General features: G+C 43.0%; 1 protein-coding gene across 3 annotated transcripts in view; it reads left to right on the plus strand.

Annotated features, from left to right (window-relative positions):
- The first annotated feature begins 19683 nt into the window (after positions 1-19683).
- The window catches only part of LOC106580343 (transcription factor COE2), a 35055-nt gene continuing 27785 nt past the window's right edge, over positions 19684-26953 (plus strand). Inside the window, exons 1-5 of one of the 3 annotated variants that reach the window (XM_014161274.2) lie at positions 19684-20341; positions 23323-23479; positions 25307-25370; positions 26497-26552; positions 26669-26742. In XM_014161274.2, the coding sequence (XP_014016749.2) occupies positions 20208-20341; positions 23323-23479; positions 25307-25370; positions 26497-26552; positions 26669-26742 (485 nt within the window). In that variant the 5' untranslated portion in view covers positions 19684-20207. The remainder of the gene's footprint in view (positions 20342-23322; positions 23480-25306; positions 25371-26496; positions 26553-26668; positions 26743-26953) is intronic. The other 2 variants (XM_014161273.2, XM_014161275.2) reach the window with 2 other exon arrangements.

The raw sequence follows: 26953 nt of genomic DNA on the forward strand, positions 1-26953 counted from the left end.
GTTTGGATGATACAGACGTTTTCGTGAGAAGACCGATTTTCGGAATGTTTCATGGTCTGACAAACCCCACTGTAGCTCGGCCACCTTCCACCGCAGATGTCGAAGACCGACATAGGCATATCTCTAGCATAAATGTTTTTATTATGTAGACTGAAGCGTGGGTGCGTCAATAGACTCTTAACGAGAAAAATGCTTTGAGGGCAGTTCAAGCAAAGCAAATATGCAGTGATTGTCACCCTGATCGGTTTCACACCCTGATGTGTTTTCTGTTTGTCTGTTGCCAGTTCATCTTGTCTCGTCAAGCCTACCAGCGTGTTTTTTCCCGTTCTCCTGTTCTCTCTAGTCCCTGTTTTCTAGTTCTTCCGGTTTTGACCATTCTGCATGCCCTGACCCTGCCTGCTGTTCTGTACCTTACTGACTCTGCCCTGGATTATGGACCTCTGCCTGCCTTTGATCTGTGTCACGTCCTGACCAGTGAAAAGGGGTCATTTGCCGTAGTAGAATGGTCAGGGCATGGCAGGGGGGTTGTTTTGTGTGTTTTGGGGTTTGTTTGTTTCTAGGGGAATGTGTTCTAGTTTTCATTTTCTATGTTTCGTTTTCCAGGTTTGGCCGAGAATGGTTTCCAATCAGAGGCAGGTGTCTTTCGTTGTCTCTGATTGGAAGCCATACTTAGGCAGCCTGTTTTTCCTTTGGGTTTTGTGGATGGTTGTTTTCCGTATAGCCTGTGTACCTTACGTGTCACAGCTGTCTTCAAGAATGGACCAAGGCGCAGCAGGTATGTGGATACTCATGTTTTTTAATTAAAAAAAAGGAGTAAAGTATCCACTGGACAAAAACAATAAAGATGACAGCAACAGTCTTGCAGGCACATACAACGCAGTGCAAGGACAACTACCCACAATCCCAAAGAAAAACACACCCTTCTATATAGGACTCCCAATCAAAGGCAACTCAACACACCTGCCTTCAATTGGGAGTCCCATCCCCCACACAAACCCTTAACATACAAAAAACCTGCCACATCCTGACCACAACTGATACAATACCTCCCTCTGCTGGTCAGGACGTGACAGTACCCCCCCTCAAGGTGCAGACCCCGGAATGCACCTAAAAAAAAGAAAACACAAAAAAAATCCCCAATACCCCAACAAAAACAATAAACAATAACCCCTAAACAATAAGGGAGGGAAGGGAGGGTGGCTGCCGTCACCGACGGCACTGTGCTACACCCTCCCTCCCCAACCCACCTATCCTGGAGGTGGCTCAGGTGCAGGACGTGGAATGGTCAGGGCGTGGCAGGGGGGTTGTTTTGTGTGTTTTGGGGTTTGTTTATTTCTAGGGGAATGTGTTCTAGTTTTCATTTTCTATGTTTCGTTTTCAAGGTTTGGCCGAGTATGGTTTCCAATCAGAGGCAGGTGTCTTTTGTTGTCTCTGATTGGAAGCCATACTTAGGCAGCCTGTTTTTCCTTTGGGTTTTGTGGGTGGTTGTTTTCCGTATAGTCTGTGTACCTTGCGGAACTGTTTGTCGTTTGGTTATTTTGTTTAAGTGTTCTCTCAAAATAAATGAAGATGAGCACTATACATGCTGCGCCTTGGTCTAATCCTTTCAACGATCGTGACAACCTGTCTTTTGCCTGCCCCGTTTGGTCAACAAACATCTGTGATTAGAACTGTCTGCATCTGGGTCTTATCCTGAGTCGTGATAGTGATAATGTATTGGGCCAATAGCCCAGGGTTTCCCAAACTCAGTCCTGCCCCCCGGGTGCACATTTTGGTTTTTGCCCTAGCACTACACAGCTGATTCAAATAATCAAAGCTTGATTATGAGTTGGTTATTTGAATCAACTGTATAGTGCCTTGGCAAAAACCAAGATGTGCACCCAGGGGAGAGCCCCAGGACCGAGTTTGGGAAACCCTGCCATAGCCTACTGCACAAACCTCATTGCTACAGTACTGTTTTTAATAGGTTAATGTTGCATAGGCTTAGGTTTTTAAGTCATGTTAAAAAACAGTCTGAGTGGTAGTGCCTTCATTTTGAATCAGAAAGTGATCTTGACTCAGAAAAGGTTGATGACTACTGACATAGACTGACCAGGTGAATCCAGGTGAAAGCTATGATCCCTTATTGAAGTCACTTGTTAAATCCACTTCAATCAGTGTAGATGAAGGGGAGGAGACAGGTTAAATAAGGATTTTTAAACCTTGAGACAATTGAGACATGGATTGTGTATGTGTGTCATTCAGAGGGTGAATGAGCAAGACACAATATTTAAGTGCCTTTGAACAGGGTATAGTAGTAGGTGCCAGGCACACTGATTTGTGTCAACAGTTTCCTGTGTGTATCAGGAATAGTCCACCTGTAAGGATCTGGGTGTAGCTGGTGCAGAGTAGTCAGGCGCAGGACAGCAGAGATGAGTAACAAAAGGAACTTTACTCAAAATATCCAAATACATGAAGTCATACCAAGCCCACAAACATCGGACCGAACTTACAAAAAACAATCACGCACAAAAACCATGGGGAAAACAGAGGGTTAAATAATGAACATGTAATTGGGGAATTGAAACCAGGTGTGTAAAACAAAGACAAAACAAGTGGAAAATGAAAAGTGGATCGGCGATGGCTAGAAGGCCGGTGACGTCGACCGCCGAACGCTGCCCGAACAAGAAGAGGGACCAACTTCGGTGGAAGTCGTGACACCACCACCCAAAGGACATCCAGCCAACTTAACACAACTGTGGAAAACATTGCAGTCAACATGGGCCAGCATCCCTGTGAAACGCTTTCGACACCTTGCAGACCCAGTGCCAGGATAAAGTGACTAAGGGGGCAGTAGAAATCGCCGTGGGGGCAAACAATTTTGGGGTTCTTGCATTGGAATTACATCAAATTCTTTTTATATGTCTAATCATCCTCTACCATAATAATCATAAAGTTCAAATGCAGAGATTCCGAGATCATTGAGTGCTTTTGAAATCTGTAGGCTATCTCTGCTGTGCTGTACAGCATAATGGACAGCCTCCTACAGCAATGCCGTTTAGATGGGCAATTACCCTATTGCAGACAGCCTATGTGAATTCAATGCAGCCGTACACACAGCTGTCTTACCAAAATAATGCATACTAAATGCTGAAAGTAGTAGCCTAGTTATTCATGCATGCAAACAAACATACTGAATAGCAGTTGGTCTAGAATACCGACACAAATGCGAACGAATGCGAACAGAACAAAACCGCGGTACAAGTAGTAGGCCTTGTAAACAAAATATCAGATCAATAAAGCCATGACACAATCTATAGCCTATTTAGGCTAGTTACATTAACAGTAAACAAACGCAGTACGCGAAAGGCGAATTGAGAACCAAATAACTAAAACATTGCCTTGAGCCTACTACATTGAGATGCAGCCATGGAGACAACTGTCTTGTCAAATAAATAGGAAACATGGGAAAGTCATGCTACTCATGAGTTCAGCAACACGTTGTGATATGGCAAATTACACTTCTGTAAATTAAATTTGACCCACTTTATCAATTAAGCAATGCCAGCCTACCATAAACACATTTCGAATACGTAAAGTTCCATTTACAGCAATGAAAACCACTAGGCTACCAAGAAAACCATAATAGAATGCAGCCTATATCTATTTCTATGATGAAACATACAGATATGTAGCATCATTTGTGTTCTTGCATTGGAATTCTAAACAATTCTGCTTATGTCACGCTATAAGACAAATATAAAAATAAATAAATAATGCTTTTGACCAAGAAGTGACATGTTCAATGGCATAAAATCTAGCTGCGCTCTATCAGCACCATGGACAGCGCAGGTAGCCTGGCGGGTAGGAGAGTTGGGCCAGTAAGGATCGAATCCCCAAGCTGACAAGGTAAAAATCTGTCGTTCTGCCCTTGAGCAAGGCAGTTAGCCCACTGTTCCCCGGGCACCGATGATGTGGATGTCGATTAAGGCAGTCCCCTTCACCTCTCTGATTCAGAGGGGTTGGGTTAAATGCGGAAGACACATTTCAGTTGAATGCATTCCGTTGTACACCTGACTAGGTATCCCCCTTTCTACACACTAAAGCAAGATTTTGATAAAAACCAACCAGCTAGATTGTTTTAATCTTACCTGTTCAAAAGGGTTGAACCCGTTCAATAGCTAGGCTATCCATATTACTGGAGCTTCTTCTTCTTTTTTCTCTTTCTATGGCGGATTCCCGGGCACACATTATGAAACATTTATGAAACAATAGATGGCGAGTCAAAGATACTTGTTTCCCCTATCCATCTGTGGCAAAGTTTTCCCTAAATGTTCATGACAAATCCAACTCCAGAACCAGCCATAGCCTTAGCCAGCTGTCTACAATTCTGAATACGGTGTAGCAACAACAGATAACATTAGCTAGCTCGATAAGTTTTGCATGCCAGCTAACTGAACTGACAGCTGTCAGTGCCCTACTTGTTGTTATTTCTCCACTCCATGTGGAAATCACCATATAGTTCCAACCCACAATTTGTGAATATGTATTACCAGCCTGGTCATTCTTCGGATGTGGAACTTAAACAATAATTTTTGCTATAGGAAAGGAACTATGTCAAAATAGGTTGCTCTCTGGTTGGGGCCTTTATAGCTAAATCCCTACAATTCTACACATTCTGCCATTACTTATGACTTATGTTAATATGATATCTGAGTGAGAATCAATGGGGGGCCCCCTGGAGGTCAGGACCCCTGGGCAGGTGCCCTGCGTGCCCGGTTGGTAGTCGGCCATGATTGCTACCAGTTTAGATACCTGGCTAGATAGACTAACTACCAATCAAAAAAATTCACATGGCTTATTGACCCTTTGCTAAACCCCACCCCAGAATTTTGGCCAACCAATCACAGCGCTCCAATGGATAGCAACTGTCGTTGAGTCCAACACCTTGGACAAACTCATGTTTGAAACACATGAAAGCTACTGAGGACATTACAAAAACATAGAGTTTTCATCCACAAGCTAATTGTTTGAATCAGGAGACTTTCTGTTATGTTGTGATGGACTGTCATTACCACTGCTTCACGCGAACCTCGTAAAAGGAAGGTTGCAGTGTGGCTAGCCACTGGATGGCTCTGAATGCACTGTCAGCATGCACCCAATTGGCTAAATAATTGACCAGTGCACCAGGGGTACTTGCTACTGTGATTCCTGAAATGCAGAGCCTGTTGATTAAGTATTTTTCAAATCCAAAATTATACTTTTGTTACGTTGTTTGCTAGTTCAGGTGGTTAGCTAGCTCTCATTTTTATTGACCACCCAATGTTGCTAATGCTCTCTCTAGTTAGCTAGTAGCCAGTTAATATTACTTGTTTGTATGTTTGCTAGCTAAGTTAGCCATGTTATGAATACAACTCATCTGCTGTCAACATCAAGATACGATTTGAAAGCACTAGTTAGCTCCAAAAGTGGTTAGTAACTTATGCTGCATGCTGACAGTCTATTCAGAGCCATTTGGCTGCATGCTGACAGTGCATTCAGAGTCATCCAGTGGCTAGCCACACTGCAACCTTCCTTTTACGAGGTTCGCGTGAAGCAGTGGTAATGACAGTCCATCACAACATAACAGAAAGTCTCCTGATTAGCAATGGGTATTCTCTGTTTTAATTTAATTGTGTATTAAAAACACAGCTTGAGATCATTGTGAGGGGCTTCCCGTGAAAATGTTGTCCAAGGTCGCAATAGTTGCAACAAGGGGGCGGGGCTTAGCAAAGTGTAAATTGTCAGCTAATTGAGTAACTGACATAACAAGAGAACGACTGTTGATGCACAACCAAATTTCGAAATTGCACTATTCTTTCTCTCAACAGCAAGTTGAGAGCCCGACTGAGGTCCTAGATCAGGGCCCCCTAAGCAACCGCTTATGTCGCTAATGCCTGGAGCCGGCCCTGGAAAGGACTCAGCCATGTCTAATTTGGACTGTCATACTTCTGAGTCTTCAGCCATGGTTAGCAAAAACCCTGTTATTAACCATAATTCATCACAATGGTGATGGTGAGTGTTCATCTGAGGCCTTGTGTGACATACAGCTCTCTTTAACTGAGCCTTACGGAGGTGTGATTTTTTTTGTTCTCATGTGTGAGTTTGAAAGATATTATTTGGTCAATATTTACAGGAATACATGATTTCTAATGTGATTTTTCATTGATCACAGTCCAAATACAGATCCCAAATCTGGTGGAACTGGAACAATAGGACTGAGAAGACCACCAGGACCAGAAGGTAAAATCACCATCTCCTCCACCATTATTTTTCTCCCCCATAGATTTAGTTACTGTCTGTATCATGTCATAAATATTCCACTAGTAAAGTTTGAATGTACAGTAGTCACTCATTAGGCCTGATGTGAGGTGTAAGTGATGAGGTCCCCCAGAACATAACCACTGCTATGACTATTAGTATATGACGAGGAGGTGCATAACCACTGCTGAGACTAATAGTGAATAAGAAGGAAGAGCGAAGCCACTGCTGTGACTAATAGTGTACAACAAGGAGGTACAGTTGAAGTCGGAAGTTTACATACACCTTAGCCAAATACATTTCAACTCAGTTTTTCACAATTCCTGACATTTAATCCTAGTAAAAATTCCCTGTCTTACGTCAGTTAGGATCCCCACTTTATTTTAAGAACGTGAAATGTCAGAATAATAGTAGAGAGAATGATTTATTTCAGCTTTTATTTCTTTCATCACATTCCCAGTGGGTCAAAAGTTTACATACACTCAATTAGTATTTGGTAGCATTGCCTATAAATTGTTTAACTTGGGTCAAATGGTTTGGGTAGCCTTCCATAAGCTTCCCACAATAAGTTGGGTGAATTTTGGCCCATTCCTCCAGACAGAGCTGGGGTAACTGAGTCAGGTTTGTAGGCCTCCTTGCTCGCACACGCCTTTTCAGTTCTGCCCACACATTTTCTATAGGACTGAGGTCAGGGCTTTGTGATGGGCACTCCAGTACCTTGACATTGTTGTCCTTAAGCCATTTTGCCACAACTTCAGAAGTGTACTTGGGGTCATTGTCCATTTGGAAGACCCATTTGCGACCAAGCTTTAACTTCCTGACTGATGTCTTGAGATGTTGCTTCAATATATCCACATAATTTTCCTTTCTCATGATGCGATCTATTTTGTGAAGTGCACCAGTCCCTCCTGCAGCAAAGCACACCCACAACATAATGCTGCCACCCCCGTGCTTCACGGTTGGGATGGTGTTCTTTGGCTTGCAAGCCTCACCATTTTTCCTTCAAACATAACGATGGTCATTATGACCAAACAGTTCTATTTTCGTTTCATCAGACCAGAGGACATTTCTCCAAAAAGTACGATCTTTGTCCCCATGTGCAGTTGCAAATCGTAGTCTGGCTTTTTTATGGCGGTTTTTGAGCAGTGGCTTCTTCCTTGCTGAGCGGCCTTTCAGGTTATGTAAATATGGGGCTCGTTTTACTGTGGATATAGATACTTTTGTACCTGTTTCCTCCAGCATCTTCACAAGGTCCTTTGCTGTTGTTCTGGGATTGATTTGCACTTTTCACACCAAAGTACGTTCATCTCTAGGAGACAGAATGCGTCTACTTCCTGAGTGGTAGGATGGCTGCGTGGTCCCATGGTGTTTATACTTGCGTACTATTGTTTGTACAGATGAACATGGTACCTTCAGGCGTTTGGAAATTGCTCCCAAGGATGAACCAGACTTGTGGAGGTCTTGGCTGATTTTTTGTGAGGTCTTGGCTGATTTCATTTGATTTTCCCATGATGTCAAGCAAAGACGCACTGAGTTTGAAGGTAGGCCTTGAAATACATCCACAGGTACACCTCCAATTGACTCAAATGACGTCATTTAGCCTATCATAAGCTTCTAAAGCCATGACATCATTTTCTGGAATTTTCCAAGCTGTTTAATGGCACAGTCAACTTAGTATACAGTATGTAAATGTCTGACCCACTGGAATTGTGACACAGTGAATTATAAGTGAAATAATCTGTCTGTAAACAATTGTTGGAAAAATTACTTGTGTCATGCACAAAGTAGATGTCCTAACCGACTTGCCAAAACTATAGTTTGTTAACAAGTAATTTGTGGAGTGGTTGGAAGATGAGTTTTAATGACTCCAACCTAAGTGTAGTCAAACTTCTGACTTCAACTGTGCAGTCGTGGCCAAAAGTTTTGAGAATGACACAAATATTAATTTCCACAAAGTTTGCCTGTTCAGTGTCTTTAGATATTTTTGTCAGATATTACTATGGAATACTGAAGTATAATTACAAGCATTTCATAAGTGTCAAAGGCTTTTATTAACAATTACATGAAGTTGATGCAAAGAGTCAATATTTGCAGTGTTGACCCTTCTTTTTCAAGGCCTCTGCAATCCACCCTGGCATGCTGTCAATTAACTTCTGGGCCACATCCTGACTGATGGCAGCCCATTCTTGCATAATCAATGCTTGGAGCTTGTTCGAATTTGTTGGTTTTTGTTTGTCCACCCGCCTCTTGAGGTTTGACCACAAGTTCTCAATGGGATTAAGGTCTGGGCAGTTTCCTGGCCATGGACCCAAAATATTGATGTTTTGTTCCCCGAGCCACTTAGTTATCACTTTTGCCTTATGGCAAGGTGCTCCATCATGCTGGAAAAGGCATTGTTCGTCACCAAACTGTTCCTGGATGGTTGGGAGAAGTTGCTCTCAGAGGATGTGTTGGTACCATTCTTTATTCATGGCTGTGTTCTTAGGCAAAATTGTGAGTGAGCCCACTCCCTTGGCTGAGAAGCAACCCCACACATGAATGGTCTCAGGATGCTTTACTGTTGGCATGACACAGGACTGATGGTAGCGCTCACCTTGTCTTCTCCGGACAAGCTTTTTTCCGGATGCCCCAAACAATCGGAAAGGGGATTCATCAGAGAAAATGACTTTACCCCAGTCCTCAGCAGTCCAATCCCTGTACTTTTTGCAGAATATCAGTCTGTCCCTGATGTTTTTCCTGGAGAGAAGTGGCTTCTTTGCTGCACTTCTTGACACCAGGCCATCCTCCAAAAGTCTTCGCCTCACTGTGCGTGCAGATGCACTCACACCTGCCTGCTGCCATTCCTGAGCAAGCTCTGTACTGGTGGTGCCCCGATTCCGCAGCAGAATCAACTTTAGGAGATGGTTCTGGCGCTTGCTGGACTTTCTTGGGTGCTCTGAAGCCTTCTTCACAACAATTGAACCGCTCTCCTTGAAGTTCTTGATGATCTGATAAATAGTTGATTTAGGTGCAATCTTACTGGCAGCAATATCCTTGCCTGTGAAGCCCTTTTTGTGCAAAGCAATGATGACGGCATGTGTTTCCTTGCAGGTAACCGTGATTGACAGAGGAAAAACTATGATTCCAAGCACCACCCTCCTTTTGAAGCTTCCAGTCTGTTATTCGAACTCAATCAGCATGACAGAGTGATCTCCAGCCTTGTCCTCGTCAACACTCACACCTGTATTAACGAGAGAATCACTGACATGATGTCAGCTGGTCCTTTTGTGGCAGGGCTGAAATGCATTGGAAATGTTTTTTGGGGGATTCAGTTCATTTGCATGGCAAAGAGGGACTTTGCAATTAATTGCAATTCATCTGATCACTCTTCATAACATTCTGGAGTATATGCAAATTGCCATCATACAAACTGAGGCAGTAGACTTTGTGAAAATGAATATTTGTGTCATTCTCAAAACTTTTGGCCACGACTGTACATAACCACTGCTGTGACTAATAGTGTACAACAAGGAGGTGCATAACCACTGCTGTGACTAATCATGTTCAGCATGGAGGTGCATAACCACTGCGGTGACTAAAAGTGTATAACAAGGAGGTGCATAACCACTGCTGTGACTAATAGTGTATAACAAGGAGGTACATAATCACTGCTGTGACTAATAGTGTATAACAAGGAGATACATAACCACTGCTGTGACTAATAGTGTATAACAAGGAGGTACATAACCACTAGTATGACTAATAGTGTCTGTTGCAGTGTTGACATCATTTCTAACCTTGCTCTCTCTCACTCAGGGCCACAAGGGCCATGTGGTTTCCATTGCATCGGCGCAAAATCTGCCTTCACCATGCGGCTGGGCTACAACTACCCCTGAACCAGGCCACCCCATCCAATTCCCTGAGGTCATGGACAGAACCAAGTTTGAGTTTCATTGAACCATATACCAGAATGTGGGCAACATGGACCTGCGGAAAAAACGGCCAGATGGTGCTGCACTCCTTCCCCACCCAACAGAACGGCTACATCATGACCACAGGAGGCACATTGCTGCAGCTCAAAAAGGGGGGTGAGATCTGCCTGTCAGCTAACTATGGTGACAACGGCATGACCTCCGGCAGCTTCTCTCAGGGCACCTGATCTTCACTGTCTGTGTAACAAGCGTCGTTGAAGGGGGACCAAAACGCAGCGGGTAAAGTGCTCATCCTCTATTTATTAAAGAAAACACTTAATCAACACAAAACAAATGACGAAGGTGCATAGACTATGCTAGAAACACTAAACAGAAATTAACTACCCACAAAAACCCTGTGGGAAAAGGCTACCTAAGTATGGTTCCCAATCAGAGACAACGATAGACAGCTGTCCCTGATTGAGAACCATACCCGGCCAAAACAAAGAAATACACAAAACATAGAAAAGGGCATATAGAATGCCCACCCTAGTCACACCCTGGCCTAACCAAAATAGAGAACAAAAACCTCTCTATGGCCAGGGCGTGACAGTACCTCCCCCCAAAGTTGTGGACTCCGGCCGCAAAACCTGACTCTAAAGGGGAGGGTCCAGGTGGGCCTTCTTTACGGCGGCAGCTCTGGTGCGGGACGTGGACCCGGCTCCACCTTAGGCTTGGCCCACTTAGGTGGCGCCTCTGGAGTGGGGACCCTCGCCGCCGACCCCAGACTGGGGATCCTCGCAGCGGGCCCCGGACAGGCGGGCGACTCTGGCAGCTCCAGACAGGCGGGCGACTCTGGCAGCTCCGGACAGGCGGGCGACTCTGGCAGCTCTGTACGGGGAACTGTCGCCGGAAGCTCTGGACGGGGAACTGTCGCCGGAAGCTCTAGACGGGGAACTGTCGCCGGAAGCTCTGGACTGGGATTGCGCACTGGAGGCCTGATGCGTGGGGCTGGCTTAGGAGGTGCCAGACTAGTAACCCGCACCACAGGGCTAGTGCGAGGAGCAGGAACAGGACGTACTGGACTGGGCAGGCGCACTGGAGGCCTGATGCGTGGGACTGGCTTTGGAGGCACCAGACTAGTAACACACACCACAGGGCTAGTGCGAGGAGCAGGTACAGGACGCACTGGAGGCCTGATGCGTGGGACTGGCTTTGGAGGCGCCAGACTAGTAACACGCACCACAGGGCTAGTGCGAGGAGCAGGAACAGGACATACTGGACTGGGCAGGCGCACCGGAGGCCTGATGCGTGGGACTGGTTTTGGAGGTGTCAGACTAGTAACACGCACCTCAAGGCTAGTGCGGAGAGCAGGAACAGGACGCACTGGAGGAAGAGTACGAGGAGCAGGAACAGGATACACTGGGCCATGAACCCTCCCCGGTGGTCTGATGCTTGCAACTTGCATCACCGGTCCTGGCTCAATGCTGGCTCTAGCATGACACCTGTGAGGAGCTTTCACCAAGCGCACCGGGCTGTAGCTGCGCACTGGCGATACCGTGCGTATCTCCGCATAACACGGTGCTTGCTTGCTCCGTCGCTCCCCATAGTAAGCACAGGTGCTCCTTCGTGCCCTTTCCGCCAGTACCTCTCTCCGGAATCTTGTGTCAAGCTCCTTGCTTGATTCCTTGACTGGCTCCTCTTTGCTCCACGGCTCTCCCCTGTACGCCCGGGAAGCTAGGTCAGGGCTCCCCCTGACTCAGCCCAACTCCCCGTATGCCCCCCCAAAAAAATGTTTTGGGGCTGCCTCCTCACCTCCTGAAATGGAGGATATAATGCCTCATATCGCCGCCTCTCAGCTTTCGCTGCCTCTAGTTCCTCCTTCGGGAGGCGATTCTCCCCAGCCTGTCTCCAAGGTCCCTTTCCGTCCATTATCTCCTCCCAAGTCCAGGAGTCCTGAACCCTCTGCTCCTCCATACCACGCTGCTTGGTCCGTTGGTGGTGGGTAGTTCTGTAACAGTCTTCGTCGTCTGAAGAGGAGGAATCATCGGACCAAAACGCAGCGGGTAAAGTGCTCATCCTCTTATTTATTAAAGAAAACACTTAATCAACACAAAACAAATGACGAAAATAGTCCAGTAAGGTGCATAGACTATACTAGAAACACTAAACAGAAATTAACTACCCACAAAAACCCTGTGGGAAAAGGCTACCTAAGTATGGTTCCCAATCAGAGACAACGATAGACAGCTGTCCCTGATTGAGAACCATACCCGGCCAAAACAAAGAAATACACAAAACATAGAAAAGGGCACATAGAATGCCCACCCTAGTCACACCCTGGCCTAAACAAAATAGAGAACAAAAACCTCTCTATGGCCAGGGCGTGACAGTCTGGAGCCCATCCTGACCTGGGCACTGATCCCAAGACACAACCACTCTGACACACAGGTTAGAACTAAGCTAAGGTTCTGTATTTTAAAAGGGAGATTTTTAATTTTTCTTTCAAAAGACTCTTTTAACTAATGACTCGTCATTAAGCTCGAGACCCTGGGTCTCGACCCCGCCCTGTGCAACTGGGTCCTGGACTTCCTGACGGGCCGCCCCCAGGTGGTGAGTGTAGGTAACAACATCTCCACCCCGCTGATCCTCAACACTGGGGCCCCACAAGGGTGCGTTCTCAGCCCTCTCCTGTACTCCCTGTTCACCCATGACTGCGTGGCCATGCATGCCTCTAACTCAATCATCAAGTTTGCAGACGACACTACAGTGGTAGGCTTGATTACCAACAACGACGAGACGGCCTACAGGGAGGAGGTGAGGTCCCTCAGAGTGTGGTGTCGGGAAAATAACCTAACACTCAATGTCAACAAAACAAAGGAGATGATCGTGGACTTCATGAAACAGCAGAGGGAGCAACCCCCTATCCACATCGACAGGACAGTAGTGGAGAAGGTGGAAAGTTCCTCGGCGTACACATCACAGACAAACTGAAATGGTCCACCCACACAGACAGCGGGGTGAAGAAGGCGCAACACTCACAAACTTTTACAGATGCACAATCGAGAGCATCCTGTCGGGCAGTATCACCGCCTGGTACGGCAACTGCTCCGCCCACAACCGTAAGGCTCTCCAGAGGGTAGTGAGGTCTGCACAACGCATCACCGGGGGCAAACTACCTGCCCTCCAGGACACCTACACAGGAAGGCCAAAAAGATCATCAAGGACAACAACCACACGAGCCACTGCCTGTTCACCCCGCTATCATCCAGAAGGCGAGGTCAGTACAGGTGCATCAAAGCGGGGACCGAGAGACTGAAAAACAGCTTCTATCTCAAGGCCATCAGACTGTTAAACAGCCATCATTAACATTGAGTGGCTGCTGCCAACATACTGACTCATCTCTAGCCACTTTAATAATGAAAAAATGTATGTATTAAATGTATCACTAGCCACTTTAAACAGTGCCACTTTTTATAATGTTTACATACCCTACATTACTCATCTCATATGTATATACTGTACTCTATACCATGTACTGCATCTTGCCTATGCCGTTCGGCCTTCGCTCATTCATATATTTTTATGTACATATTCTTATTAATTCCTTTACACTTGTGTGTATAAGGTAGTTGTTGTGAAATTGTTAGGTTAGATTACTTGTTAGATATTACTGCATGGTCGGAATTAGGAGCACAAGCATTTCACTATACTCGCATTAACATCTGCTAACCATGTGTATGTGACAAATAAAATTTGATTTGATAATCTTTATCACATCTACAATGAAAAGAGAGGTCAATTGACTGTTTTGTTATATTTGTACTGAAGTTTGTTATACTTGCACAAGTGGGAGAGTCATTGCATGCCACATTTGTCTCTCTTCCTCTTTCCTCTATCTTTCACTTTTTTTTCACCAATCCAACACAAATAAATAAACAGTTTATCTGTGTGTTGACCCAACCCCACTACCCCCCCAAACCCAATTATTGTTGTTAGATTAAATTAATCTTACCACATCAGGGAAATGCAATGTGATCCTTTTTGATTGTTAATTGCATTATTTCTTCTAATTATTGGTATGTGTTTTCCTTCTTATTAACTTTTAGGCTAATTAAATGATATAGTTTAGGTCTTGCACATAAAACACATAGGAAGAAAATCTAACAACTTAATATATGCAAATTATGAGGTTTTGGGTGATGGTCAAATTATGACAAATAAGAACAAACTCAAAACTATGCTCAGGCTGCCTACCTGCTGCATTGGGTCGGCAAACCATTGAATTCTAAAGCTAAAGTTTGAATATTTATGTAGTAAACTTCAGATGTAAATTATTATAAAGAATATACTTTAAAAATAGATGTTGTATTTTCACATACACCGGATAGGTGCAGTGAAATGTATTGTTTTACAGGGTCAGCCATAGTAATACGGTGCCCCAGTAGCAAATTAGGGTTAAGTGCCTTGCTCAGGGGCACAGTAACACATTTTTTCAACTTATCGGCTTTGCCCTTCAAATCTGTTTTTGATAAACAATTTTATTCTGTTTCATCTTTCGAAAAAATGAATACAAATAAATACAAGAATAAAATAACACATGCACATACTCTGTGTTTTCTGTCACCTCAAGTCAAGACCTGCCCTCACATTTTTGGAGTAGCGAGACACAGCCCAGCATGCACTTCACGCTCAACCAAAGGGGGGCGTGAAGGTTCCACCTCTGCTCGCACACTTTTTCTCAGGTGGAAGATGTGTATAGGGCTTTTCACAAAATACGAACATTTTCATGACTTTAATTAATAAACGATCATTTGACCATACCAATCCCTATTATTCAAACACAGAAATATATATATTTCCGCACGTTATACTTTTATTAAACCATTTTTTGTTTTTCTCATTGAGCTACAGATTTCACTTATGGGGCACGGTTGAATGCAATAGGCCTAAAAATGTGCAACAAATAAACCAACTTCTTACCCTTGGATGCCCAGATATTTGCCTATAGGCAATAGTGTGTGGGTTATCACACATGTATTAATAATCTATATCCACAGACTGTACAAAACATTAGGAACACCTTCCTAAATTTTAATTGCACCCCCATTTGCCCTCACAACAGCCTCAATTCATCGGGGCATGGACTCTACAAAGGTGTCAAAAGCGTTCGACAGGGATGCTGGCCCATGTTGACTCCGATGCTTTCCACAGTCATGTTAAGTTGGCTGCATGTCCTTTGGGTGGTGGACCATTCTTGATACACATGGGAAACTGTTGAGGGTGAAAACCCCAGCAGACTTGCAGTTCTTGACACAGTCAAACCGGTGCGGCTGGCACCCACTACCATACCCCGCTCTAAGGCACTTTTGTCTTGGCCGTTAATAATCCATGTCTCAATTGTCTCAAGTCTTAAAAATCATTCTTTAACCTGTCTTCTCCCCTTCATCTACACTGACTGAAGTGGATTTAACAAGTGACATCAATAAGGGATCATAGCTTTCAACTGGATTCACCTGGTCAGTCTGTCATGGATAGAGTAGGTGTTCCTAATGTTTTGTACACTCAGTCTAAGTAAGAGTCAAGAATGTGCAACAACAAAAAACTTTTTGTGCATAGGGAAAAATTGGAACAAAAATATTGTCTATATACATAAAATTACTATGGATAGGCTATAAGCTATATGGAAAACAGACAACTTGAACATTTTGTCAACTTTAACAGACCTATTAATGTTATAACCAATCATTATTAAACTAACATTTTTCGTAAACATTTTCATTAACAAAAAAGTTTTATTACTGAAGATAATGATTTATAAAATCAATAGGCCTACAATAATACAGGCAGAGGATAACAGAAGATGTGGTTTGACTGCGCACCATTTTAATTGTTGTTGTATATTTTCCCCGGGGACTGACCTTACTTAAATAAGTAAACAAATAAATGAGCGCAATATATAGGCTAGCATCGATACAGACGTGGTGGGCCGCATTATCCCATTGTTCTCACCGGAGTGGAATGAGCGGACGGGAACCAGCTGCTGTGTCCCGGTCCATCCCCCACACGCCCCTGTGACCTCCTAGGACTGAGTGCCATCCACAGAGAGTGGCGCTGGTAGGCTACTCCCGTGGGAGCGAGGGAATGCTTGTAGAGGGAGAGTGGCACACGATACCCGATTGTTCGCTCTAGCAGTCACTGATGCCTCGTTCCACCCCCCCATAAACACGCGCGGATGACAGTCTCAGTGGCTTACATTGATTAGAAAGCCGTTTGTCTCGCTCAAGGTGGTTTGAATATGTTCGCTAAAATATCACAGCCAGCAAATTCATTTTTCTTTCGATGTGGCTACATGGCTAGACCTACCTATCTGTAAAGCATTTTTGTAAGGCAACCCAGCATTTTTTAGAGTGTACTAACGTTACAATTACTGCTAGGCTAGTTGGCTGTCATTTAGAACTGATACAAATTGTATTGGCATGAGTCCAGTTTGTCTATACACCCTCTCCGTGCACAATGCTCCTTCACTTGTGAATGGAAGAGCAAACACACCAACGCCGACATTGAGGAAGTTCTGAGAGTCATTCAAGCGCTTCTGAGGAGTCTACTGTTTTAGGCCAATAGTCCTCCTCCATTAGTCCTCAAGTCAAAAAGGTCTCTCTCATGCCGGTAGATGACTCCATTCACCTGAGAGGAAATGGGTAGCCTACATAAAGCAGGTGGGCTATAGTTCAGAGTATGTAGGCCTAGACAGTCCTGAATGCCTGAATACTTGTAAAAGCAAGTGCGGTTATTTTAGTGATGGTGCTATGACATCTCGGTGTAGGCATACGGCTGTTTTTTTGTAAAGTAGTGTGGAGGAATTCCCAAGATGTGTATTACTTCCTTCAGCATCTGTAGTTATTTAATGGTTTCTGGTTAAGCAGAGCTGTCAATCAAACAAGTCAGGATGCGGGGAAGAAGAGTGTGGAACGAACACGGGAGGGGGGCGGAGATTCAGTGGCAAGGATTCCGCAAGACTGTTCTTATAATTGGGGGAACATCTGACTCTGTTGCGCGCTGGCAGATGGTCGGTTGAGGCGGGATAGAAGGAGGGAGATTTACGTTCATTGTTCAGGCGCTGGAGCTCAGTCCAGAGACAATAGCCTCCGCAAGGAGCAAGGGATGAAAAAACTTTCCTTTTCAGATACAGAAAGATGGATAAAGAAAGCAACGGAAATTAATTTTTTTAATCTGGAAATTAAAACGCATAAAAACGTTTGCCAGCTCATCGAGCACATCTGTCAGGCCTATAGAAACATGCAGTTTGTCAGCAATTGTAATGTAAATCATGTAGCATTTTATGGTGCAAATAACCTCAGTAAAACGCATCATACACACCTGGCCAGTGTTTATTGCAGACAGACAAACTACAAAAGTAACGGTGTTTCTGCACAGGCTCTTCAGTGACATGACATCCCCATGGGGACTGATGAGGTCTAACATTCCAACTGCAGAATATTTTTGATAATAAGGTTGAACGTATTTACAACTCAAATTTTGTTAAATTAATTAAACACGGGTTCACATCATATGTCTATAAGCATGAGATCTGATTCCTCTATTATGGGAACATTTTGGAATGTGCACAAAATAAATATTGATTATCTATTTCGAATGATAGCCTTTCCAATTTACACATAAAACCACATTCTTTTTCATGGATGTCTTGTCATTGCATTTGGCTGTTATAATATATATCATTATTTATCCTGTGTTAATTCGAAACGTATCAAACATATATCTGTACCATTTTAGACAGAACTTCCAACCGTGTTGCCTCAGACTCACAGCACTGTCTTGGATGAGCAGCACAAACGTATGCAGTGAAGAGTAATAGACCAACCAGACTACAATTGTTTAGCATGATGCCGCTGATATCCTTAGTCGAATCACAGCTTTAAATCACTGCGCATTGTTCGTGGCAGACAGAGCGCGAGAGCGTGGCTGGTTGAATAGGCAACGCGCCTGCCGGGTGCGCTCTTGTGTTTAGTGATGACTCGACTGAAAACCAACTAAGATATTCAGGATGGTTGCTTTAGACTTTTAATCCAGTTATCTTATGAAAATACAATTAGCAATAGAATGCCTAACGCAAGAAATATAACTGAAACTTTAGACACATTTTGAATAGCAAACTAAATAGGCCAATAGTTTTGTTGGAAATGCAATATGTGTAAACAATAATATTACATTTTACATTTTTTAAGTAGCCTACACTTAAATGCTCAATAAACTTTAGAAAAAATTGCCGCAACGTGTAGGCTTAGTTGTCTTTTTGCAGGACTTTCATATTTCAAATTGACCTTTTTCAAAGGGAATGTACAATATAGCAGCGAAGATTAATAGACCAACCAGACTACAATTGTTTAGCACGACACTGATATCCTTAGTCGAATCACAGCTTTCAATCACTGCGCATTGTTCAGGGAGTGCAGACAGAGCGCGAGAGCGTGGCTGGTTGAATAGGCAACGCGCCTGCCGGGTGCGCTCTTGTGTTTAGTGATGACTCGACTGAAAACCAACTAAGATATTCAGGATGGTTGCTTTAGACTTTTAATCCAGTTATCCTATTAAAATAAAATTAGCAATAGAATGCCGAACGCAATAAATATAACTGAAATTTTAGTTTGCTATTTTGAATAGCAAACTAAGTAGGTCAATAGTTTTGCTGGAAATGCAATATGTGTAAACAATAATATTACATTTTAAATGTTTTAAGTAGCCTAGACTTAAATACTAAATACACTTTAGAAAAATGTGCTGCAACGTGTTAGTTGTCTTTTTGCAGGACTTTCATATTTCAAAATGACCTTTTTCAAAGGGAATGTTTTGTCTATGTTATTTCTTTCGGTTTGCATGAATTTGCTTAAATAGTTATTTTCTCCCATGGTAATTGCGTGCATGCAACACTGACAAATTGTCAAGGAATCGAAAAATAAGTAATAAATATATTAGGTGATTCTTATCAATGGCTGAATTAGTTTGTCACTGCAGTAAATAACCTAGTCCAAATATGAACGCCTATTGTGTTCACTGAAATGATAAAATTTTGATTTCAACATTGAAGAATAATTTGTTGAAACACAAAATCAAGCAATGAATATAATGTAGGCTGATAGTTCGATAGTCAACAAATAATAAAGCTCCATTGTATGAATTATTAATTTGACCAAATTGATAAAAGTAATACATAAACAAAACTATATTTAGTTACAGTTCATATTCTTATTTGTATAATCAATTAGCCTAAACAGCTGAATTGTTGTTTATATTATCCCACTTTCACCTGCAATCCGAAGCAGTCTTTGGTAGGACTTCACTAGAGAAAAGTTTGATGAAACAAGAGAGCTATAGGCTAGCTGGATGCTAAAATTGGTATAAATCCAACTAACGGAGGCATTTTACACCAATGAGAGCATCAATTTCAACAATCGGTCCCCCATATGGCAGTGTAGCCCCTCCTCCAGACCCTATCCCGGCAGAGGAAGTCATTCACTCTCCAGGACAGTGGAACGTTATTGCCAGCCCTTTGGCCTATAGATTCAAAGCGCAAAAGGTCTCTGTCTACTCTGTTTGAGAAAGATTCTGCCACCTAATTTTAGGACTTTCGTGTGGAAGTGTGTGCATGCATATCTGTGGTGTGCATATCTACGGTGTGCATGAGCTTGTCGAGGAGTGCTTGCGTGTCCACCAAACAGGTGATCCTTGTTTATGTTCGAACCGACGTTGGACGTTACCTATCCCCTGTTCTTGGACAATGATTGCAGTCCAACAGAAGATACATCATCTATTGCCTGTTTTCCTTCATGAGCACCTTTGAAGACAAGCAGTATTATTTACTTTGGGCTGCTAAGCCTCAGTTATCTTCCAAGTGTTCGATAGCACAGTATCCTGGAACTGACCTTCCAGTTCTAGTTTCCAAAAGTCATATTGCTCTCTCGTTTACTCTGAATTTCTCCAAAGAAATAAAAGAACAGCATTTGGTTTGTGTTTTAAATGTACGGGATCCAGGAGCATCTGATAAGAGACGTCAGCGGATTAAAAGAAAGAACTCTGGGAGAGGAGATGGATCCGGTCCGGTCCTGGGTGCGTAATGTCGGTGTTGTCGATGCTAACGTAGCGGCGCAAAGGTACAGTATACCTTCATGTTCTCACGTCCTTTGTGGTATTTTGACGAAATGAACGAGTCAATCTGTCTTATTGGCAACGCAACATAAAATACTATTACGGACCTATAAGAAGTGAATTAGACCTCTTTAAGCATGCACGAGGAGTCGATGTGTGCTGTTATGTAGGTAGTTTGTCTCACTTCAATATCCAAAAGCATATTATGCTATGGAAATAATGAATAAAAGTAAATGACAAATAACCTATGTGCACGGATCACCATAACATAGCCTATAAGTGACCGGTGGTGCCAAGCGGTCAAATAGAAGGTATTTTTGTTGATTATGCTCATGCCTCTTGTTTAATACTCATTGACCTCAAACTTCTCCAGACTTGGGATGAAACGAAAAAGCAACAGGTCGTCTTTGGGAGTTAATGGCCGGCGGTAAAGAATGACAAATGTAGAAAAATAGACCTCGAGCATCCTTGGCTTTGTGTGAGAGTGCGGCTTGTCCGGGGTACGCGCTGTCAATAGCTAGGGGTGTCACGAGCATGAAAGGGATAGGGATAAAGGGATAAAACAAAACAATAAAACAAAAACGCATTCTGTCACGAAAGCGAGCGCTCGGAATGTTATTTTAGTGAGGATCACACCTCTTGGCTATTGATTTGTATGAAGCGCATGAAACGCTTTTAACAGTTGGAGTCTGTAAATGTATCCATGTTGAATTATTCACAAATTATTTTATATCTCCATCCAGTTCTCTTATCACCATAGTTTAGGCCTATATCCAATAGGCTAATTACGATGTAAGTTGATAATAATAATAACCCAATAATAATAACAATACAATTATATTGGTTTGTCTACTGAAATATGAATCAGTAGACAAATTCATATTTATGTTGTCATCCATTTCCCCAAAAGAAAGAGCTTGGAGAAAAATCGAAATGTATTTTGATCAATTAGGCTACCATTATATTATGCATTGAACATTTTTGTTCAGTGCTTTTCTCATACTGGTTTAAAAGTAACTTTGTGAATTCTTAATGTTAAAATACTCCAGTACATATACAGGCTGTTATGATAGCCTTAGTATAAATTAGCCTAAAAATACTCCAGTACATATACAGGCTGTTATGATAGCCTTGGTATAAATTAGCCTTAAAATACTCCAGTACATATACAGGCTGTTATGATAGCCTTGGTATAAATTAGCCTTAAAATACTCCAGTACATATACAGGCTGTTATGATAGCCTTGGTATAAATTAGCCTTAAAATACTCCAGTACATATACAGGCTGTTATGATAGCCTTGGTATAAATTAGCCTTAAAATACTCCAGTACATTTACAGGCTGTTATGATAGCCTTGGTATAAATTACCCTATGTTTATATTATTCAAAGGAGAACATGCAAAAAAGTAAGCATGCAGACAAGGTAGCCTAACATTATTTTCAAAGGTGTATTTGCCAAAATAAACAGATGTTTGGTACTAGGACAAACTTGTAACAAATTGTTATTTGGTGTGTTCGATGAAGGTTATGACTGACGTTGCAAATGTGCGTTAACAGTCTTTTCATATTTCATATTTATTTTTTGCAAACGAAACACGTCTCGAGTCATTTGTTGATTGAATGCCTTTGTCACATCATGATAATCTACTTTCATAATAGGCTACTCACCAGATATGGTAACTTTACCTAAAATGTCTCTGATAGTTATTTGGTATGTGTATTTCTAAATCAAACCTATGTTGTACAGCTATAACTACGTAACACAGTTCAGACGTGTTCTATCAGTGTTCATTTGGTGGGAGCCCGTTTGAAATCGGTGAAATGGACGGTGGTACAGGCCCGCGCTTGAGTATTGAGTTGGCCTATAGCCTAGGATCCACCTATCAACCTAACCTATTATTCTCATCCGGTAGAAAATTATAATTTCCGTATTCTGCTAGATCTACATTATGCATGCGAAAAAAATGTAGGCAGCGCACAATTATCCAATCAAAAGCAAATGTTAATTTATGTCAGACTTTGAAACTTTTAGTCTTTGGACCTTTCAAAGGTCAAGAGGATGAAGGTCAGCATGAATTCCAAAATAACTTTCACAGTATAAAAAAAAAAACGTTTTATCTGAAAGAAAGAAAACTTCTAAGATTTGGAACTTTATATTGTGCAGCTTCGAAAAAAACAGCCTTTGGTCTCACCTAGTGTGAGGCGAAGCATCAATAAACAAACAGTGTTAATTAAACTGCAGGCATCCACGTTTGGGGCAAGTCAAACTTTGACCCATCCATTAATGATAAAAACACACTGAGAGGAGTGTTAGGATATTTTTTGCCTTCCTTTCATTCCACCATCGATAATCCGTGATTTCCTAGATAGGTCTTAAATAGAAAGTTACAGTCATTGAACCCAATGTTTTAAAACGTTTTGAAAGGCATTGAATTGTTGCTAACAAATAATCTAAATTTAAACTCGTGAAAATTAAGCATCAACCAAGAATACAGTTAGACTACAGTAATAGGCTATTTATTTATTTATTTTAATATGAATTAAGCATATTAATCATGTAGGATCCAATTCCTTTTATGTTTTTTCCACAGTGTTTGTTCAGTGAGTATTTTTCAAAACGAATTTCCTCCATATTGCCATTCCTGACTAATTCATGTTGCAATAGTTGTTAAATCTAGAAATGAAAAAAACATAAAGATCAGGAAGCATAAGAAATATGTTCCTTTCAATAGTAGTTATAATCACTAGACTTCTTTTTCTTTCATAATTTAATTTTCTCTGCAAATAAATGTGTTGTTCATTAGACCTGTATTAGCTCAAAGTCTAAACTCAATAACCCTATAATTATTATGTTGTAGCCTGTACAGTTGACCTTAATAAACAGTGATTGCAGTTGTAAGAGTTTTTGTTATGTGTGCCTGAGGATTGTGATGTAATGTGAAGTGATTTCCCTCTCCTAATTTCCCTCTCCTCTCATCTCCACAGTGGTGTATCTCTCTCCAGGGCCCACTTTGAGAAGCAGCCCCCCTCTAACCTGCGCAAGTCCAACTTCTTCCATTTTGTCCTGGCACTCTATGACAGACACGGACAGCCTGTAGAGGTGGAGAGGACTTCCTTTGTGGACTTTGTGGAGCACGACAAGGTGTGTGTGTTTGTTTGTTTCAGTTTGTTGAGTGTGTGAGTATATTTGAGAATAATATGTATTTCTCTTTATTATGCATGTCCGCTTTGGCTATTGTTTACCAGAAATAATTTTGAAAAAGTTGGTAGCTATTACAGCAGTACTGTCTAGCAAAGCTTTAAGCTGATCACATTTGCGCAACCCATAGCAGGACATTTCTGTGCAGCCAGTAGTCTACATCCAGGCGTTTAACTTGACCTTCCACATCCCCTATAAAGCTGAGCATAATGAACAGCTGACAGCTCCATGTAACACAAGCCTCACTCCCAATAAGCTGAGCTGATGATGAGCGATTGAAAAAGAATACCTAATGACTAATTAGCAGCCTTCCTCATTAGTGGGACATCACTACTTTTAAAAATGCAAATTACGCTTGCCTCTGTTAAGTTATACCATGTACACATCATCAAAGTCTCTTTTCCTCCCACCCCCATGTACTAAATACTGCTGAGGGGAAGAAGTAAATTCCTCAGGTCAGACATGGGGCCAAAAGAAGGAGAGGAAGAGGTGCAGAGTGGCGGTCAGATCAAGAGAGAGAGAGAGGGGGAGAGAGAAAGAGAGAGAAAGAAAGAGAGAGAGTTTAGAGAGAACCAGAGAGACAGGGCAGGGGAGGGGTACACTGCCCATGGTGGGAGCCTTGTGCCCAGTGTTGATGGATGTTTTTGCCTTGTGGTTAAACTTGAGCTGGGAGTGTGAGGCTTGTGGTCCAAACTGGTAACAGCTCTTCCCTCAGAGAGAGAAGAGGGCACTGTCCTGTCAACAGAAGTTAAAACACTGTTTTGTTTTACTGAGAGTGTGAGAGGGAGGGAGACATGGAGGGAGGGCGACAGGGAGAGAGGGAGGGAGACAGGGCTCCACTCTGGGCGTCAGTGCTAATGCCAGGGCTGAGGGCTGTCAGTGTTTCCCCTAGCGCCACACACACAGCCAGGGCGAGGCAGAGTGATATGACGGCTGCAGAGGAGTTCATTTTCTGCCTGGTTAACCTGGCATCTGGTTTTGTTTTGTTGTTATTCAGAGGTGGAAGGGTGATAAGGGGAAATAAATGTTCCTCTGTGTATATGAACACAACATTATATTCCAGTCTCTACTGTATCTCCACTGTCGATTTCTCTCTTTCTCACTTTTGCTCATCTCTTTTAATCTGTCCATTTATTTCCTTCTTCTCTTCTCTTATCTCTCTTACTTTCTCCCCATGTCTGTATTCCTCTTTCTGCTCAGAGATGCCTTCTCCCTGGGTTATTGGACCGAAGAGCTTTCCTTTGAGACCAGTTAGGGAGAGACTAGGAAAGGGAGAGAAAGAAAGGGATAAAATGAAAGAGAGTGGTGTAGAGCCAGGGGGAAGAAGGGATGGAGGAAGGGAAGTTTCTCCTTCAAGGTCGACTGCACTGAAAGAGTTTCCACTCATCGAAGCACACACGTACAAAGGCACACAGACACAGACACTCAAAGACATGGAGACCTATACATATGCACACATGAGCTCGTGTGGACATTAACTGTTGCATACATGATCCTTTGTACACTGTTGTATGTGATCATAAGGATTCCACGGCTTTAGGATTTCACATCAGACATGCTGCAGTTCATCTTCTAAAAAGAGGAGCTAACTCAAGGTTAAGGATCTTGTTCTGGAGCCCAGTGTAGGGCCCCGTCTACAGGGTAGGGAACCCTCTGATCCCACATCAGTCCCAGGGATGAAGTGAGCTTAACTGTGCTTAACTGTAACCCCACCGCGCTATAACTGCATGACTGCATTGTGTGTTTGTCTGTTTGTCATCTCATTCCAAGGAGCAGACGGGAGAAAAAACCAACAACGGCACGCACTACAAGCTGCAGCTCCTCTACAGCAATGGTGAGTACACCAGACCTCCAAAGCACCCTGGCATCACATGATGAGCAGCATTCCCCATTCATGTCAGTGTGAGAACTTGGGCATTCAGGAGTTGATATGGTCTGTGTGGTTTCATGTCTCTTGGTTCTTTGTCCCGGAGACATTTTAGTGTCTGACCACTTTAGAGTGGGAGGAGAAACAGGTTGTCCTGAGCCAGACCACTGACCAAACACCATCCTGCATCTCAATGGTATGGCCATGGAATGGACATGATATGGACATTTGTTCCAAATATAAGTGGAAAATCCCACTTTCCCCCAACCCCCCACTCCCAGTACTCTTCTCCCTACCTCTTCCTCTGCTTCTCATCCCACCTCACCCCTCTTCTAAATATCTATCCATTCATCCAATCACTGAGTTATTTAAGCCCCAGATTTAGTTGAGTGTGAAGCTGCTCCAGGCCCCATAAACAGGGAAACGAGGTACACGGTGCCCCCCATGGTGTTACAACATCAGATAAGGGATGTGCACAGAGATTTGGGTTCCCATGAGCCTCCACTGCCCCTACTCTGCCATCCCTGTGGCACCCATGGGAGAGGAGATGAAAGACATGTAGCAGAAAGACCCCGACCATACACACTCATATACATGCACACACACACGCCTGCCTCTGCACCCTCCCTTTCCCCTCCACTTCCCTCTAGTGATATCAAAGGCCCCCCAATTGAGACTTTGATGAGGGGAACCCGTTTTAAAAGCAATACTCTGCATAGTAGGCTCCATAAAAAAAACTTGGGTAACATGCTGCTCTTCAGTGGCATTTCATTACATCGACGCCGTTTCTCTGTCCTGTGTGATTCGCAGCAGCCTACAAGGAAGTAAAACCAGTGTGTTTGAAACGCCCAGAGACCAAAGGTTCAGGTGTTTTCTAAAAGCATGCTGGGAGGTTCTCTGTTTCAGATCCCAGAGCTCCTAAAAGCCTCCATTGATCCTGATCTGAACTGTATGGATGACCCAGGAAATGGCCATTATGGGAATCAAATCAATGTCCAGTCTAAAACACTCATATCCCATGCCTTCAGGATTAGGTTGTCTTTGTGAGGTTAGTTTAGTTTCCTCTAATGATTGTGTTTGTGTCTGTGTGCAGGGGTTCGTACAGAACAGGATCTTTATGCACGACTTATTGACTCCGTCACTAAACAGGTAAGGAGCCCTGTTTGCCCTGACTGGATTTAGCCTGCTGTGGAGCTCATGCTTACAGCTTGATTGATTGCACATGAAATCAAATGCCCCCATCACCCATGCTCCCTCTCTCTCAGCCCATATCATATGAGGGACAGAACAAGAATCCTGAAATGTGCCGGGTTTTGCTCACTCACGAGGTTATGTGCAGGTGAGTCATATGCGCACGCACACAAACACACACACACACACACACACACACACACACACACACACACACACACACACACACACACACACACACACACACACACACACACACACACACACACACACACACACACACACACACACACACATCCTTAAAAATATATTTGGGTTTTGTTTTGATGTGTCTGACGTGGTGTGCCATTTGGAAATAA

This window comes from Salmo salar, chromosome ssa20 (genome assembly GCF_905237065.1).
Source record: "Salmo salar chromosome ssa20, Ssal_v3.1, whole genome shotgun sequence".
In the NCBI taxonomy this organism is placed as follows: domain Eukaryota; kingdom Metazoa; phylum Chordata; class Actinopteri; order Salmoniformes; family Salmonidae; genus Salmo; species Salmo salar.